The 19,963-nt window shown below is 36.7% G+C and overlaps 1 protein-coding gene across 4 annotated transcripts in view; it reads right to left on the bottom strand.

Annotated features, from left to right (window-relative positions):
- Nucleotides 1-19,963, bottom strand: part of LOC139748203 (serine/threonine-protein phosphatase 4 regulatory subunit 1-like) — a 360,191-nt gene that overhangs the window by 39,337 nt on the left and 300,891 nt on the right. For all 4 annotated transcript variants that reach the window (XM_071661026.1, XM_071661027.1, XM_071661028.1 and 1 more), the window contains 2 exons: nucleotides 18,959-19,101; nucleotides 17,262-17,408 (listed from right to left, as the gene is read on the bottom strand). In XM_071661026.1, coding sequence (XP_071517127.1) covers nucleotides 17,262-17,408; nucleotides 18,959-19,101 — 290 coding nt within the window. The remainder of the gene's footprint in view (nucleotides 1-17,261; nucleotides 17,409-18,958; nucleotides 19,102-19,963) is intronic.

Consider the following 19,963-nt stretch of genomic DNA (forward strand, 5'->3'; position numbering starts at 1 on the left):
ATAAATGGATAAAGTAGTCAATATCCAGTATCATATTTCATAAGAGGAAGGTATGTACTCATTGATTCATACTAGTCCAACAAAGTTCCACTCAGATCCACTGAACTCCCCAAATAGTACCTCATCATTCATCTGTCCTAGTAATTCATTACATATGTCTTCATTCAATGTTTTACAAAGCAATACTCATACTATGTATGTATTTTGTGTGTTTATATATATATGACAGTCCTTTCTTACACTTTGTCACTTTATTTTCCCTATGCTCTACCTGTCTCTGAAAAAAAGGTAAAGATCTCTGAAGGTAGTGACTGGTACTGTAAACATTAAGCACAGAATTGCTTGACAAATGTCATCTAACTATAAAACGAACTTACACATACCATTCCAGAAAAGAACATAAATTTTCAGGTATTAAAAGAAAAAAGACTTATCCGGACAATATGAAGGCAATATTTTGGGTAGATTATTACAAAAAAGGGTGACTGCTAAAAATGTCATATTTCATCAATTTCTGAACAATGTGAAAATAGCAAAGAACAAGCTATTTACTTTTAATACCTGAATCTTAAAATTCACTAATATCATCAATACTGGATATGATTATGAAAATTTCACCAAGAAAACAATTTCATTTTCAGCAATGATAAATGCAAAACCTTCTCAAGGCATTTTGATACAACATCAGTGATATTCATCATTTCAAAAACGGTAACTTTTTTTTCAAAAATACAAGAGGGAGAGAAAAAATTACCTAAGTTTGAGATAGAACTGCTCCCTGGGGGACTCCATTGTAGAGCTTGAGGATTTTGGAGGTGAAGATGGCTAACCATTTTTTTTTTTTGTAATTTTTGAGGACTACATACAGATATTGTCAAGAAGCACAGCTTGTGAAAAGGCCAACCAAGATAAACGCCCATGTCGCACCAACTGTGCGACAATCTTCACAAACAAACAACGTATAGCTCATAACAATACTGATATTTTCTGCTGCACTACACATTAAATAAATGTCCATCCTAAGTTCATCAGGAACCATTTTCAGCCATTTCTCTAATCTTCTCTTGAAGGTTTCACTGTCTACTCTTTGCCCATTTCTATTTCAAAGGACAAAGCATTTCAGGGTCTCTCCATCAACTTTGCTAGGTCACCATATATTTATGTTTTGTGCCTTTCTTCCCCCAACAACAGGATTTCATGGTAATGAATGGTTTCAAACTAAAATAAGGAACACATAATGTCCCACTCAACATTTTAGTACATGCTGCAGATTAATTATTCAAATTCAGCTAGAACACCTAGACTATCTTTCCATAGAGTGTCTCTAGGGGAAAATTGCATAAAATTATGAACCTTACAAGAAGGACAGCCAGGTCTTTATCTTTTTCAGTACTACTGTGAACAATACTATAGGGACACCACCATCTGGTACTTGACAAATTGGACATCTTGGTGATACTGTTAACTAGGAGGAGATGGTGGAAGTTATGGCTGGCTGAATGGCTCTGAAAGTCAGCTCCCTAATTGTAATCTGAACTAAGCTTGGACTGGTACATCTGCCCCTCCAAGAGCATGCTAAGATTGCAGTCATCCTTGACAAGAGGTGCTATTCTCCACAAGAGGTGTAGTGCAAGTCCACGAGTGAATGGAATGCAAGAGGAAATATGTAGTGAATGTACGAGGCAGTTGTACACTGGTTTAGAAAGAAAAGACCAAACAGGTTTATGTGAGACAGCAGTGAGAAGTATTGGAACTCTTCAGCAGAACAGAGTGAAATACAGATGGTTTTGCAAGAGGTGTAATGCTGTTTAAGAACCACAAAAAGTATGAAAAGATATCTGATCAATAGCATGTCAGAGCAGAATTAATATTTGAGAAGTTCAAGTGACAGGTTGATTATGTCTGTAATGGCTGCAGATGTATGAAGATGGATGGAGAAGAGTGACTTGAATCGGTGGATGACAAAAGAGAATGGAGGAGGGAGTGATAGATGAGTATGAGGTCCTGAGTGTTAATACCAATGACGTAAACATCAGAAGGCATGAATTTTGTAGATACTACTTTAAATATGATGTCTGTAAGACATGGTAAACAAAATCATGATTCATTTGTTTGTTAAGAAGGCACAAGTGGTACAGGATGTGTGGATCAAGTGTTTCCCTTAAGCTGCTGTCTCAGTAAAGTTAATTAGAGAGAATGTGACATGCCTTTCTTAATAATCACTGTAGTTGCATTTGTAGTAATTACTCAAAAGAAAATGCATCATAACTCTGAAGAGAGTATATACACTACTCTGTACTGGATACGTTCAGGAAGCAACAAGAAGCAAAGTGGTGCTAGAGTATCTTCCAAATTCTCTTACTCCCCCAAGCTATCTGTATTTGAAGTTTCATTGCTTAGTTTTTTCAACCACTCTGTTACCACATGAGTATTTCTCTACTTGTGAGTTTCTTGCTAAGTTCGCTCAATAATTACTTTCTCTATCAGTTCTTAAAGAAATGAAATACTGACACAATGTAACTGATTTAGAGACCTGAAAACTGTTGACATGTCTTCCCCTATTCAACAGGGAAGCATTAACAGATCTAACCAACTTTTCAAGTAATGAAATCAGTCATTCTACTAGCAAATGCCTCTACCCAAAGATGGTAAGCATTAGTCATTATTTCTGTACTGTTCCTCTTGGTATACCTTCCACAGATCCTTGTGTTCATCAACAATTGAAGCTACTTCTTCTGATCCTTTGGCTCCATATAATGTTGTAACAAATATACGTCTTACCACGAGCTCTTGTTTCTTGGATCAAAGCATCTGACATTGCAAATTCTGTACCTGGGAAATATATTGTATCCCTGGTATATTAAATCAGCTTTGAGAATTTCTGGTTGATAAGGAGATTACTTGTTCGTTAACATGAAGACGACTTTTGCTTATGATATGATCTGCCATGTACAGTCTTACGAAAAGTATATCTTTCATATCTTATAACCTGCATAATGTCCACTATTTTCTAATGTCTAATGTAAATTTGAGGATCTTTCTTTGTAAACTATAGAAACGTGGTATACAGAAAACTTAGCAGGCCTACCAACGTCCATCTTTTGTATCATAATTCACCTCAAAACTGATGATGGTGACTACACTTTAAAACAAGGACCTGCTGTTCCATGATTCTATTTACTCCTGAACTTAAACTTACCCATCTTGGAAGAATGAAGCACAGGAAAACATGGTCAAGTTACAAGAGCTGATGTTAAAGTCTTCCTTCAGCACAGTACAACTTATGCAGGATGAAACTTAAGTCGTAGTAAACTCCTGAAGAATGATTCTACCACAGCTTTCCCAAATCAATTATGGAATTCCCATAGTTTGCATGCGCTACAAATAAATACAGTAGCAGTTTACTTACCCACCCTTACAGCTGCTGTTGAGGATCTATCAACTCACTTTTTTCCCTAACACTGAAGTTGAAAAATGTAAGTATCAAGAGTTATGAAGATAAAATTTTGGAAAAAAAAGAGATTATCAAAGTTCAGAGTAAAAAAAAAAATAATGAGTAGCTGAATGGACTGTATCTCTTATCCTTCCATCTCATATACTTCCTTATACTCTTTTCATGTGAAATCAATCTCATTCTCATCATTGTATACCTTGCATGTCTCATTTTTTTTCAAAATTCTTTTTCTCTATTTCATTTATAGCTCTATTCAGTCACTTACTGCTATCACAAGTCAAGGGAAACCTCATTCTATGTGATAACCAGACATTCCTCTTTTCAAATCTCATTTCATTCTGACATCTGACAGTTTACAGAAATTCTGTACATTGGACTCCTCAAACCCACACAGCTCAATCTCACAATTTTTTCAGGTATTGTGAGTCTTTAATAGACTTAAAATTGACACTGGAAATCAGACTTTTCCACAGAGCTATCAATGTGGTGATGGGAGTGGTAATGTGACAAGAGAGCTGTCACTTTATCTCCCTTCTCATATATATATACCATGGGGTTGAATATACACTATACTATGTTGAATGGTGATTTGTGCACACTGTTATTCTCTATGAATCTGAATATCAATGGGAAGTAAACAGTGAAAAGGCAGGTAAGGCTTGTCACTATGTAGTAGCAAAATCTGGCATTGGCATGAGTATATTCCATATCCAATAGGTCAAGATAAAAGCCTTTGTACTTTATGAAGAGAGTGACTAGGCTAACATGAGGAAATCTAAAGCTTCCATGTTAGCTGGAACTAGAAGATGCCATTTAAGCGGTAAAAATAAAAATAAAAAAATACAAAAGTCCCAATCCAAGTTTGAACACAGGAATATTCCATCCATCATTCCACAGATTATAAAGTCTCCATCGAAGCCATAGTGTGTTTTCCAAGTGCTTCAGAAAAACTAATTCCATATATGTATAACATGTGTTCACAAGATTAAACACAGTATATACATTTCAACAATGAAGAACCACAATAAGTATAGTGCAGACCTCTCAGAAAACATGCATTATAGCTTATCTATCTTAACTGTCACATGGCAATTAGTCTGGTTCTAACTGTTAACCCATTGCTGAAATTCTGGTAGTTTTTTATTTCTATTTTTTGACCTTTCCTTCTTCCATTAATGTTTCATGACTGGAAAAGGTTTCATTTTAATTTTACTAAACTGCTCAAATTTTCCCAGAAGTTGGAGAAACCCATTTCTGTGCTTTCTCATTTGTAACCACATTTGTTAGGGTATCACAAAATATTTTCAGTCTTTATTACATTCAATTTTGCATCTTTCTTCAGCTCATCATTCAACACATTTCTGAAGAGGAACTGATAAAGTATCAGCAATGTGTAAGAAAAAAATATCATCTCATATTGTATAAATTTTCGATCTCACTATTCATGAAAAATCAAGAGTGCACAGTAATCAATTCAAAAATACTACCCAAAAAACCCATTTTATGAGGCTTCAGCAGATTCAAGGCTGTGCTTCAAGCAAGGGCTCGGAGTGATCTACTCCTTTAGGCAGGTAGTCCTTAATGAAACTAATCCTTTTCATCCACAAACAATAATACAACCTCACCAGAAATGACTTTTTACTTGCAGTGCAACAACATTCAGGTGGAGTCTTGTGACACCAAAGTACACAGTATATCTACATAAATATAAAGAGATGGATTTACACTGTGTATATCTGTGTCTATAATATATATCAATAGTTTGGAACCAGAAAGGTACATCAGAATCCAAAGAAAATACAAACATCAAATAACTAGATACAAAAATCAGATCTTTAATGTCCCAACAAATCATCTCCTCTTAATAACAACATCTTTTTCTGCATTTTGAACAATCCCCTATCATCAAATGTAAATAACTGGTCAACACTTAATCCACAAAAAAATCCAGTAACAAAATACTTTGAATGCAAGCCACTGATAATCATATAATATGCACTAAAAGCTTAACTCTAGCACAACACTTATGATGACATATCATTTGGAACACTTCCTTGTCTGGCCTTCACAGTCTGTGATGATGCGCAACGCAGTACCGCTCATCAAAGCTGGCTGTGATATGATAACATCCACACATCACATCCACTCTGATAAGTGGCACCACGAACAAATGAGATGCACCCATAATATATTCAACAAATGAAGAATCTTGTAGTTTTTAAATAAGAAAATCACTGAAAATGCACAGTACAACTCTGATTAGTTCAGGAATGAAAACTAAGCCTACTCGACCTTATCACACTAACTTTGGAAAGATAATAATTTCATCTAATAGCACTTCTCTAGAGTATAGAAATGGTGGTGCAAAGTGATGGTATTAGTTATGCTCTATAGCATAAGGCTGTAACGACCAGTCTGAAGTGATGGCAGAAACAGTTTCTTACATGTATAAGGGGCAACTGTTTATAATGTGAAATGGCAATCATACTTCTTAAAGCATAATATTAATAGTGAAGTAAGTGTAAAGTGGGACACATTTTGAGTGGGCTGATAATAGATTTGGCATTTAAGTAATACACTGTTACAGCATGCCTTTTCACTTTCTGAACTAAGGTGTGTGAGCTAAAAGTACTTTAAATATCATAAGAATAAACATTAGTACATAATACTACAAAAATTGTTACATTGATTGATGATAAAACCCACACAGGACAAATAAAAAATAAATCTAAGAGGTCTACATTTCAGCCCACACTCTAGGCCCCTCTTCAGGGTCATACAGTATGGGCTGAACTAAAGAACACCTAGAATCAATCTTTATTTCTCTAATGTGGGTTTTCTCTTCAATACCATAAGTACTGATGATCAGAGAGAAGGAGGGAGACAATGCACTGAGAAAAGAAATGGACACAAGACAATGCACTGAGATAAGAAATGGATACAAACAGGCAAAATGAGGAGAGTAACATATCAGTTAGGTGAGAGGAGGTTACAATTTACACAAAGACTCAAGTACTGTATGTGATTACTATGTGATGGAAATATGCAATATTGACTGATTGTACTGGGGACTATATGACTGGCTTATGGATGGTAAATGCTGCTTTGGAGGAAGGTTAGATTCTACCATTCAAAAATGTGCAAATCACTGCTGGAGGAAAGATGTTACCTTACCCAATATTGTTAGCCTCTTTCACAAAGTTGACACACCATCAGAAGATAAAACCAATGATGTTTTTCAAGGTACTAATATTCTCATGAATGCAACACTGCTGTGTGCTAACATGATCTTTCAAGGTAGGGGATATGGCAAGGTTAAAAGTGTGCAAATATCTTCCCATAAAACAATGATACTGTTAGGGATGTTAACTACTGGGAATGGCTAGAAACCATGAGGCTGTACTGTATGGAATTCTACTGGATAAAAACATCATTATCTAATCATGAAAATCCAAAAAAGGCATGCTTCCAAATTCACATCCAAAAATAGCTCTCTAATGCCATGTAAGGCATAAAAGATTGCATTAAATATTACTACAGAAAACAAAAGGTGCAATAAGCCAAATAAAGAGAAAGAGAATAAATAACTGAGGCCTAAGATTGTTTAACCCTGCCTGGAGTCATTAGAAACACCATGTGAGGAAATTTGTAAAAGGTCAGGATAAAATCTACAAAGTACAACAAGCAGGAATGGATGTATTGGTTACATGGGTCTATGGGGAATGGCCTCCAGCAGCCTATGTACGCAGAGGGACAACATGGAAGCTTGGTCTCAAGCTGAGCCATGGGAAGACAAGAACTCTGAAGACAACATAACATATGGAGAGGTAGAGTACAAGCATACATACAATAACTGCAACAAAGGATACTACAGTAATACAAAATGTTATATGATATAATGACTAGAGTACTTTTCAGAAAGTGGTAATTTAAGAATCAAAGAACATTTGAAAGACATATCAATCATGCAGTTTCCTTTACAGGACAATGCTGATGGTACTAAATAAAATCTTGAGCACAGAAAATGCAATGCACTGAAAAATAAGACTTACGACAAACAATACTGGAGGTATTGGTACGGTGGCATAATAATTTGGGTTAAGTTGAAAGGAGGTCATAAAAGAAAAAGCGTTGCAAGCAGTGCTACAAAAGAGATGTAGGACAAAAGTTTTATGCTAAAACAGGATTGGTTTACTGAACAAAAAAGGGAGGGTTACTAAAGTTTTAAGGAAAGGCAATCAGGATGGAATAAATGAGGTGCACAGATGGTGGTAGTAAGGTGATGTTCATAACAGAGTACTGGTGGAGATAAAGTGAAGGAACAAAGGTTGTGAGGAAGTAGAGGTACTGGTGGTGGTGGTGCAGGGGAAGGTGAAACTTCGCTGGTCTGGTGTCAGGTCCTCGCTCATCAAAGCTGGCTGTGATATGAAAGATAGGAAAGACACATACGACAGCCACTTTGTGAGACAGGACATGCACAACTTCTGCACAACACGTACCGTAACCCTCTACACTTGTAAATACATCCACATTCCTTTTCCAACCATGCATTTTCTTTACTACACCAGTAATTGTTGTAATATACTAAAAAAATGTTTCTTACCATACTAGATAATAAAAAGACAAGCAAATCAAATACTTTCCCTAAACCTAATATCTAATAGTTTCACCAACCATTGTGATATAGGAGCATTAGTGCTCTTTGGTTACATAATAAACCCAATAATATCCTAAATCCTCATTAAGTTACTGGGAACTGTATTCATTCGGAAGGCCTAAAAACAACTGAGAGTATGTAAACATACAGACACAACCATGGAACTCTCTCCCCATAATATGCAAGTAGGTATCCATGCACATATAAATGTATTTCAATTAAAGATATATATACATATATATATATATATATATATATATATATATATATATATATATATATATTTTTTTTTTTTTTTTTATACTTTGTCGCTGTCTCCCGCGTTTGCGAGGTAGCGCAAGGAAACAGACGAAAGAAATGGCCCAACCCACCCCCATACACATGTATATACATACATCCACACACGCAAATATACATACCTACACAGCTTTCCATATATATATATATTCTTTCTTTCATACTATTCGCCATTTCCCACGTCAGCGAGGTAGCGTTAAGAACAGAGGACTGGGCCTCTGAGGAAACATCCTCATCCAGCCCCCTTCTCTGTTCCTTCCTTGGGGGGGGGGGGTTTCCCCCAGCCCCCCGCTCCCTTCCCTTTTAGTCGCCTTCTACGACACGCAGGGAATACATGGGAAGTATTCTTTCTCCCCTATATATATATTTATTTATTTATTTAATTTTTTTGCTTTGTTACTGTCTCCCGCGTTTGCGAGGTAGCACAAGGAAACAGACGAAAGAAATGGCCCAACCCACCCACATACACATGTATATACATACACATCCACACACACAAATATACATACCTATACATCTCAATGTACACATATATATACACACAGACATATACATATATACATATGTACATAATTCATAGTCTGCCTTTATTTATTCCCATCGCCACCTCGCCAAACATGGAATAACATCCCCCTCCCCCCTCGTGTGCGAGGTAGCGCTAGGAAAAGACAACAGAAGCCCCATTCGTTCACACTCAGTCTCTAGCTGTCATGTATAATGCACCAAAACCACAGCTCCCTTTCCACATCCAGGCCCCACAGAACTTTCCACGGTTTACCCAAGATGCTTCACATGCCCTGGTTCAATCCACTGACAGCAGGTCGACCCCAATATACCACACTGTTCCAATTCACTCTATTCCTTGCACGCCTTTCACCCTCCTGCATGTTCAGGCCCCAATCACTCAAAATCTTTAACAATCCATCTTTCCACCTCCAATTTGGTCTCCCACTTCTCATACCCTCCACCTCTGATACATATATCCTCTTTGTCAATCTTTCCTCACTCATTCTCTCCATGCAACGAAACCATTTCAAAACACCCTGTTCTGCTCTCTCAACCACACTCTTTTTATTACCACACATCTCTCTCACCCTTCCATTACTTAATCAAACCACCTCACACCATATATATATCATATTTTTTTTCATACTATTCGCCATTTCCCACATTAGCGAGGTAGCATTAAGAACAGAGGACTGAGCCTTTGAGGGAATATCCTCACTTGGCCCCCTTCTCTGTTCCTTCTTTTGGAAAATCATATATGTATATGTCTCTGTTTGTATATATATGAATACGTTGAAATGTATCGGTATGTATATGTGCATGTGTGGGCATTAATGTATATACATGCGTATGTGGGTGGGTTGGGCCATTCTTTCATCTGTTTCCTTACGCTACCTCATTAATGCGTGAGACAGCGACAAAGTATAATAGACAAATAACAGAAATAAATATATATATCTTTGTTTCAGGCACAATGATTGGCCTCATTTGCTCACATCCACTCTCTAATTGTCATGTACAATGCACTGAAACCATAGCCCCCTATCCATAGTTATGCCTGATTACCTTTCTATGGTTCCTTTGACTGCTTCATAGGACTTAGTTCAGCCCACTGATAATGTGTCACCCCCTGTGCACAACATTACTCTAACTTGCTTTATCCTATGCACAACTAATACTCCAGCATGCACGGGCCCAAATTGCTACCATCTTTAAATGTCATCCTTTTCATCTCTGACACAGTCTCCCCTTTTCTATGTCCCTATCACCTTTGACAGGTACAGTATATCCTCTTTGTTAGCTTCTCGTTAATCCTCTCCATATGTCCAAATTATTTCAGCACAACCTCCTCAGCTTAATAACCTATACTCTTCTCACTACCTAAACTCTCTCTTACCCTTCCATTATGTATAGGTCAAGCCTCATCACATCACATATTGTCCTTAGGCACTTCACTTCCTATACAATCACTCTTGTAGTCTTTTTTTTTTATCTATGATTCACACCTTTCAACCATACAACACCACTAAGGCTACTATACAATCGAACAAATTCATCTTTGCCCTTAGAGGCAATCACTTCTTCCACAAACTCCTCAATGCACCTAAATCCTTAGCCCCCTAACCCACCCTTTGGATTTCCTCCAGCTTACATCTCCTACCATGTCAACTCCCATGTAAATAAAACCTCCATTTATTTTCTGTTTCAGGTTTTCTTAATACAAACTCATATATACTATACATGTGTGTGTGTGTGTGTTCATACTTTTGTCTGAACAGATGGTGTCCAGATCAATGTCTGTCACTGGGGTGACAAGGTTAAATCAAACCGTAGTAGTTCTGTAACTTATGCTAAAAGGAATAATGTGGCTGACATTATGTCTTACCTCTTTCAATTCTAACAAACAGACCAGGTACCCATTTTCCAGATGAGTGACCTGTGGCCACCTTCTGAAGTAGGTGTAAGCAGGAGCAAAATCTTGCATAAAGAAGCAGAGTGCTCTAATCACATACAGAAAGTTGGATAACGACAATCTAAAATATTTACACTTACCAATACATGATTATTTTCCGAGAATGGTGAATAAACCAGCAGCAAAACTCGTCAAGTAGGCTGTGATATGGTCTATGTCAGCACACCACAGCAAACTTAACGGTTTCACCACTGATATTCTTAAACCGAGGCACTGATTAGAAATAAGGAACTCTGGAAAAACAATCAGTCTACCTAATCATCTGTCATCAAACATTATTCTGTCTCTCTACAACTAATAATAAAGAGCATTCATGCAACTTAGCCAGAAGCCTTGATGGAAGGTCCCTGATGTTAGAAAGACGACAGGAGCTCATCAAAGGTGGCTGTGATACGATGTCTATACCCCCGTGTCACACCCACTTTGACGGCCCCTGCAACGCCTCATTCACTTGAAGAAAGTTCATATTCTTTAATGGATATATATGGGTTAAATGTTCTAATAACATTTCTAAGGAATATATCAACAATGCAATCTTGAAAACTTTAAATGAAAATTTGATATTACCAAATCCACAGCATACAATATGAAAACCAGAAACAGGCCTATATCACTGCACATTAAAATAGCATAAATACATGAAAACTGTCATAAAGAATTTTTAAAATACCTTTGATTCTTATCTTTTTATATGATTAAACTGCCTAGTTAAATGAAAATGCACCTTACAAGAAAGGAATGAGCAACCGTAAAACAAAACATCATAATTTATTCATTCAAGCTAAGCTATTGGCTCCTTCAACATCAACTCAAAACATTTAATTATCTATACCTGTAGAACATATAAGATAATTCAGCAAAGCAATTTTTTTTAAGAGCAGAAAGATGCTGCATAAAAATTACATTTAGAATATATGACAGATTATATATTTCAGCTTAATGTTTTTGTAGCTAACTGTTATTTCTATCACAAAAAGTGAAAAGAGAAGAGAAGAGTGAGGTTAGAAGCAGAGGCGTGAGTTGGTGATCAGTATTCTGGCCACATGACCATGGGGGCCAGACCAACCACGGCGCAACCATGGGATCAATACAACCTGACGCCCACTCTGCTCATTTTCAAATACATGTGTTGTGCCCCATACCATACCCTGCCCAGGTACAGTTTATCAAAAACTGTATTACTGTCATAACTAACTAATGCCAAATTACATAACCTTGATAATTTTAAAAACATAAATTGATATGGGTTAAGAATCAAATAATCGATGAAAAAAGGGCAGAGAATGATGGTAAGCATGCAATGTTGTATACCAGCTTGGCACCATCTCCTGTGACATGTGGGCAGCATAAGTAGTGGTGTCAGTGACGAGACGCCAGGCACTGCTCATCAAAGCTGGCTGTGATAGTATAGCAAGCAGCGAGCTATGACAAACCAGTTTGATGCCAGTGCCCGACGCACTTCTCCTCTTCTTTCCACATCACTTCAATGCACGATGTAACTTTGGTGGGTAGCTATGAGTGTAGTAAGAATCATCATGTCCAGTATCATATCCAGTCTCTAGATGATGTCTGACTGTTACGAAAACTTGGAAGTGATGGTGCTGAGATGGCAGTGGTAGGAAGCTCCGTGAAAGACAAGGTAGTGAGATGTTGCCATGTCTTACATCTCACTACCCATGTCTTTCACAGAGACTCAACCAGGTCTTCACGGCGTTGCTTCTAATCCTTATATCAATAAATCAACACACACACATTACATATATATATATATATATATATATATATATAGTGTGTGTGTGTGTTTGTGTGTGTGCGTGTGTTTGGTTGCATAATGCCAAACTTTTCTTGATTGTGGTTACACCACAAGTGAAAAGTTACCTTCAGCAAGGTTGTATTATCATCACTTGATGAAAGGGAGTACAGTCTCATCAAAGAACTTATCACTACAATGAAATCCTTCATTTCCCTGCTTCTGATAGCACCATAGCCTTGAAACTGCAGACGCCCCATAAAAGGGGACCTGGGGTTGTTATATAATAATAATAATAAAATCACTATCATTTTTTGTATTGTACTTAGTCGCTGTCTCCTGTGTTAGTGAAGTAGTGCAAGGAAACATATGAAAGAAATGGCCCAACCCACACATGTACATACATAAATGCCCACATACACACATATACATACCTACACATTTCAACATATACATACACATACACAGGCGCCACAAAGTTTTCCATGGTTTACCCCAGACGCTTCACATGCCCTGGTTCAATCCACTGACGGCACGTCGACCACAGTATACCACATCGTTCCAATTCATTCTATTCCTTGCACGCCTTTCACCCTCCTGTATGTTCAAGCCCCGATTGCTCAAAATCTTTTTCACTCCATCTTTCTACCTCCAATTTGGTCTCCCACTTCTCCTCGTTCCCTCCACCTTTGACATATATATCCTCTTTGTCGATCTTTCCTCACTCATTCTCTCCATGTGAATAAACCATTTCAATTATCATTGTATAATCCCCAGACTTCTGTCAAAAATCCACAAATTCAAGGCTGTACTACACTAAGGAGCAAGGACAGGATAACTCTTTTAAACTGAGAAGCTATCCATTGAATCTGCACTGTGGTTCACCAAGTGACAATGATACGGCCTTCCCAAAGGTAACTCTTCACTTTTTTTTTGTAATCTTGAGCATGTAGAGTATGGTAATGGATGTGTATGCATACATGTATGCAGATGCTTTTCATGGACAAATGTTTTACACTATGAGTGACATAAACAGCATAATTGGCAAATTAAACAAATGCCTATGAACATATGTAAGGAGCATAACCCCACAATATATAATAAAAATAAGAGCATATGCTGACCAATCACTTTACATATGATGTATGCCCTTAGGTGCATATTATTCTTTTGGGCCACTGTATCTATAAAATACAATTTATGATTGTCTGTTGTTTTGCAAATCTATCTTTCTTTTCTCACTGAAAGAAAAATACAGGTACACTCTCTGATTCCTGTTTCTCTTAAAGGAAATATGTTTCATTTACACTCTATCACAAGAATAATTTTATCAATCATTAAAGTTTTCTTAGCCTTGAACCAGATGGCTAGGTTGCTAATCTGTTGTCTCCTAAAATCTGCTTTTTTGTTAATGCTTGAGGTGAAAGTATAGGAGCCCACACTTAAACTTACTGATTAAATGCTATACTGCAAGTAATATCAAGTTTATACTTCAACTCGAACTCGCACTGTACATGTATAGCACAGCTTAAGCAAATAAAACTAAAATACTTACAAGGTCAACAATACTTACAATAATGAGAGAGAAAAACAAATGTGACAAAAGATCTCTGTTTCCTTGTTTTGTGAGTACATAAGCTAAATTCTTAATCACGTTAATTTTTTTGCCTTGAATAAAATTCAAAAAAATTTTTTTTCACTTAATAATAATCCGTTGATAATAATCATACACATACATATACACATATAAAATGAAGACACTCAAGTGTGTGTATTGTCTGTATCCATCACACAGTTAATCAATTATCCTGGATGAGTAATAATATCTATTCATATTCTGGAAACAGACATAAGTCTGTTATCAGTTAGATTCATAACGTAATTTTCTCCTCAAAAAAAAAAAAAAAAAAAACCGGCTAAGTATAATATAAATATAATATATATATATATATATATATATATATATATATATATATATATATATATATATATATATATATATATATATATTTTTGCTTTGTCGCTGTCTCCCGCGTTTGCGAGGTAGCGCAAGGAAACAGACGAAAGAAATGGCCCATCCCACCCCCATATACATGTATATACATATGTCCACACACGCAAATATACATACCTACACAGCTTTCCATGGTTTACCCCAGACGCTTCACATGCCCTGATTCAATCCACTGACAGCACGTCAACCCCGGTATACCACATCGATCCAATTCACTCTATTCCTTGCCCTCCTTTCACCCTCCTGCATGTTCAGGCCCCGATCACACAAAATCTTTTTCACTCCATCTTTCCACCTCCTATTTGGTCTCCCATATGCATATAAATGTCTTACATATTGGACAAAAACATCTAAAAGGTAAGTCAGGTCTGCTGAAACACTCTAGTTTATGTCACAAAATTTTTTGACTTCAATTTGGGCTTATCATAAAGGGGGGGCATCCATAATTTGAAAAATAGAAAATCATTTGAACACTGCAAAGTCCCAAGGTATTTGGAGTGAACTTCTTTAACCTGTAATTTCATACTAATTCCAGAATCATGTGGATATAATGATTTAAAGCTATGGTATGTGTTTGTGTCTGTGACAGCTTGAAAAATGAAAATGCAGAGGTCAAAGTATAGCTCCTTAGGACTTTCAACTATGGAGGCATTAGTAATTGCCTGATTTACAACAATATTCATCTCACTTTTCCACTTATGCTCATTTCACATGTTATGAATGTTGACACATGCTTATTTTACATGTTATGAGTGTTCAGATATCAACATCACATTTGTTCAAGGCTTTTGCAGAGACTGTATACTACACAAGCATTCAGCTTGTTCCACAGACATTCGCAATCTGATCACAGTGATCACGCAGTTGAGAGTGGCATGATCCTCTTTACATGAGGCTGCAATGTCCTGAGTTATAACGTATTCTTTAAGTCAGTCAGTTTATGTCACAGGAAGGTCAATGCTATTTGTACTACTACTTCTTTTCTGGACTGCTTCCTTCAAATTTTCAGGAAGGAAGCTATGTGAAGCAGTTTCAAACTTTTAGAGATTACATAAGAGTTCAAGCTTCATCTTCACATAATATCTAAAGCCTGTGTAAATCAAGTCATTCATAAAGAGACTTCCAAAAGTCTGGTCCTAGAGCAATCATTACGGTCATGCCACCAATGGCCTTGAATTCCTGTGGCAAGGTGAAGAAACAAGCAGCATTTAACAAGAAGGATGCCTAGAAGAAAAACGCATTTTGGTAATTTATCTTTTTGGTAATTTTTACGTACTTCAAAATGTTTATGTAATGCTTCTTTAGTAATTAACTAATCTCCTTTCTATCATCCCGAAGTATGCTCTCTTCCATTCTTGATGGCCAATGATACATGAAATCCTGGAAGCATTCTGGATCTTTTAATAGTTCTGCACTGCCTGCAACCATTAGAAAAACTATTGTCTGTTTGGTGAAGACATTCAGGGACGGTCACTACAAAAATTGCCAGACCAACCCGGGACATGAAAATTACATATACATACAACTAAGATTTCCAACAGCCTGAATGAGAGCAGGAACAATATGACTGCTTCGTCTATGACCAAGTTGTGAGGATAAGAGTGCCTATGAAGTAAGGCACTTGAGATTTTGAGTTTCCTGTCGGTGTTTTCCTCAAGTACTTCCTACAATTCTATAAAGAATGTATCTTCAACCTCACCTTCTTTAATAATGTATGATTCATATGCATTTTAAGCTATCTTTTATGGATTTTGTAATTCATAATGAGAAGCTATGATATTCACATTCAATCATCTTTTAGAACCACTCTTCCATCAACAACATTTGCACACCTTCCTCCACACACACATACAAGAGTACCACATACAAAATCTGATCCCAAAGCACTCTCTCCACTCTACACAAATATTCCACTGCTGCTCATCTCTGTCCCAATCGTTACACACATCTATCTTAACTTTCAATTCCGAAATTACCTATAGCTTCCATTCCCTTACACTCATCTTCTCAAACATGGAGATGCTTTTCAAATCTGAAGCATCTGTAAGCATGCTGCCTCTGATCTAAGCCAAGTGCTTCTTTTGTGGGAATTTATATGCATAACTGAGATCCTTAGCCCTCCAACCCTGCAGGATGGTAAAGGGTAGGAACTCCTGATTCACTTGGGTAGATATAAAACCCTTTCATGACAAATCTATGCCACTGAACTCAATAAAAAGACAAACTTGTACTAGCAGACATACTCAAAATTAATGAATTACTGAATACAAATGCAATTGCAGGTGTCTTTTAACTGCAACAACAAATGAAAACAGTCAATGATCTTTATCCTTACACTGTTTTAATCATTTACAATAAACAATTTTCCTTGTAATGATTACAGAATCTCACAACTATAATTGTATTTTTTTCTTAATGTGTCCAATCTTTATCTAACTTAAAAAATATCTTCATAAAACTTTCATTCATAATTTTTCATCCAAATCTTAAAATACAAAACTAATTTTCGACAGTTTCCCTATACGATCATAATCAGAAATATACATCCATAATACACTCCTTAATCTTCCCTTAGCCTCCTACCACAATGTTTCCCACAGAATAACTCACCGCTACTGCCTCTGTTTTGATGTCATCCGTGGCATCTGATCTGGTCAAATGAAGTATGACAGGACACACATGATCATGAACATCTTCTCGACTCACTAGTTCCTGTTCTAGTAGCACCAACAAAGCTGCCTGAGATGTCTTTCGAACCTGCAATGAATGGAAGAAAGATGGCTGTATTAAAAATAAATCTTTTTCCTAACAAGCACTTCAGGCATATCCTTCATTAGATGCAAAGTTCACAAAATCTCCTGACTAGAGTTAAGCGTGAATATCATAGTACTCTTAATGACTTACAATACACAAGTAGTTTTACAAAGTACACATACATTGTTCAAATTCCTTTCATAACAAAACTAATGGAACCTATGACACTACTACTTATATAATAAGAAATGACATACACCTCAAATTAATCATGGGAGAACTATCAATCCTCACAACTTAGAAACAATTTGCATAGCATATTTAGCTCCACTAATCTGCTAAGCTGTTTGAGACTGCAGCCAATGGACCTATGTACTCTCCACAACCCAAAAGCTAGGTACATTTTGTAAATATGCATCCAGTGAATTTGTATACTGTTCTCAGGGGTGGTCCATAATTCAATACTACCCTTGAATCGAGGGGAATGAATACTTTCAGGTTCACATATCTGCACTATTCTTCTTATTGTATTTATGGCATTTTTTGAGCTTGGTGATAAAATTCTATTGAACTTTCTTATGCTTTTCATGAAAGTATACAATAAAGTGAATGGGAAAGTTCTGATTATATCATGTGAAAATAATTTTGAATGCTGTCAAGAAGTTTTACAATTGAAACAGCCAATGTGTGAGAGTAAGTGATGATACGGTAAATGGTCTTAAACAGTGCAATAATGTTGCATGATGTTACCATGGTCACTTTGTCGTTATTGACAAAACACTTATGCAAGATAAGAGTATGGTGGTGAAATATTTGCTGCAATACCTCCTAATCAAGGAGAAACATAATAAAATTTGCCTGAGTTGCTGTATACAGATGATACTTTGTTTATAGCTAAATCATGAGAAACCCGAATAAAATGGCAGCCTATTTCGATGATGTATGTGGGAAGACATTGAAAATGAGCGCAAATAAAAGTAAGATCAAATTGGATGTCATGGATAAGTTCACATATCTAAGAATATAATGGATGCGTTCACATGTATAAGAACAAGATCCATAAGGAATGGTAATGGGGAAGCTAAAAGCTGATGGCTGGTAACTGCATTATACATATCTATGCAATTCCTGTAGTGACAAAGAAAACCAAAATCATGCTTCAATACAGCATTTTTTTTTTTATGCAGAAATGCACATTTCAAAATTACAAGATAAAAGCTGATGTTAAAAAATTGACCATTCATGCCATCTCATCTATACACATCCCTCTCCAGTGCACTGAAGTGAAAAAGGCATTAATTAAGAAGAACTAACATTTTGTACCTGAGCTGACTGATCAAGGGACACTAGTCTTCTACGAAATAAAAGCCTCCACTGCTTATGATCGGCAATAATTCCCTAAGCATATTCATTTCCAAAACTTCAAGCCTTTCACAGTTCTCTCACTTCCTTTGTCCTTTTCTCTTGCAATTTAACTCTTTTTGTAACCTTAAATAAAAAAAAATACATAAAAGCTTTTTAAATGCATGCACAGAGAAATAATAGTAAGTTACCTGGCTGTCTGAGTCAGTGAGGTACTTGACAACCATGGGAACAAGGTTGTTTACCACAACGCCACCCAAGATGTCTGGGTATTCGTGACACAAAACCGCAATCTGAGGCACCTGTTCCATCAGCTCCATCCGCACAGCAGCCTCTGTACATTCCAGACATAAAATTACTCACCACCTCATAGGACAACACAAAACTATCGACTATTATGTCATCCTTGATTAATATGATCAATATCAAAGGTTACTTATGGCTAATGAAACTCACCAAGAACCATGTTGAAATCTAGTTATTACAAAATCTTGCAACAGCATTCAGCTGGTCTTCAGGTTAACCTGTACACTTATGTGAAACATTCCTGCCCAAGACCTCATTTTATGGGGTTCCCTAAGCACCCAAGAAAACATCCAAATGAACCAATTAGGACCATAGGTCAAGAAATTTGATAAAATGTGTTTATCTTTGTGGAATGAGTGCAAGTATATTTATGAAAGCCTTCAGAGAGTGAGTTGCATCTTGGGAATGAGGGGTTCTTTGTTATGCTGAAAAGATGGGAGGTGTCCAGACTGTACAAAAGGGGGTGACTGTATTGTTGACTGGTTGGTAAGGTTATTTAATGTATGTATGACTCATGGTGAGGTGCCTGAGGATTGGCGGAATGCGTGCATAGTGCCATTGTACAAAGGCAAAGGGGATAAGAGTGAGTGCTCAAATTACAGAGGTATAAGTTTGTTGAGTATTCCTGGTAAATTATATGGGAGGGTATTGATTGAGAGGGTGAAGGCATGTACAGAGCATCAGATTGGGGAAGAGCAGTGTGGTTTCAGAAATGGTAGAGGATGTGTGGATCAGGTGTTTGCTTTGAAGAATGTATGTGAGAAATACTTAGAAAAGCAAATGGATTTGTATGTAGCATTTATGGATCTGGAGAAGGCATATGATAGAGTTGATAGAGATGCTCTGTGGAAGGTATTAAGAATATATGGTGTGGGAGGAAAGTTGTTAGA

The sequence above is a fragment of the Panulirus ornatus genome, chromosome 73 (genome assembly GCF_036320965.1).
Source record: "Panulirus ornatus isolate Po-2019 chromosome 73, ASM3632096v1, whole genome shotgun sequence".
Taxonomy (NCBI): domain Eukaryota; kingdom Metazoa; phylum Arthropoda; class Malacostraca; order Decapoda; family Palinuridae; genus Panulirus; species Panulirus ornatus.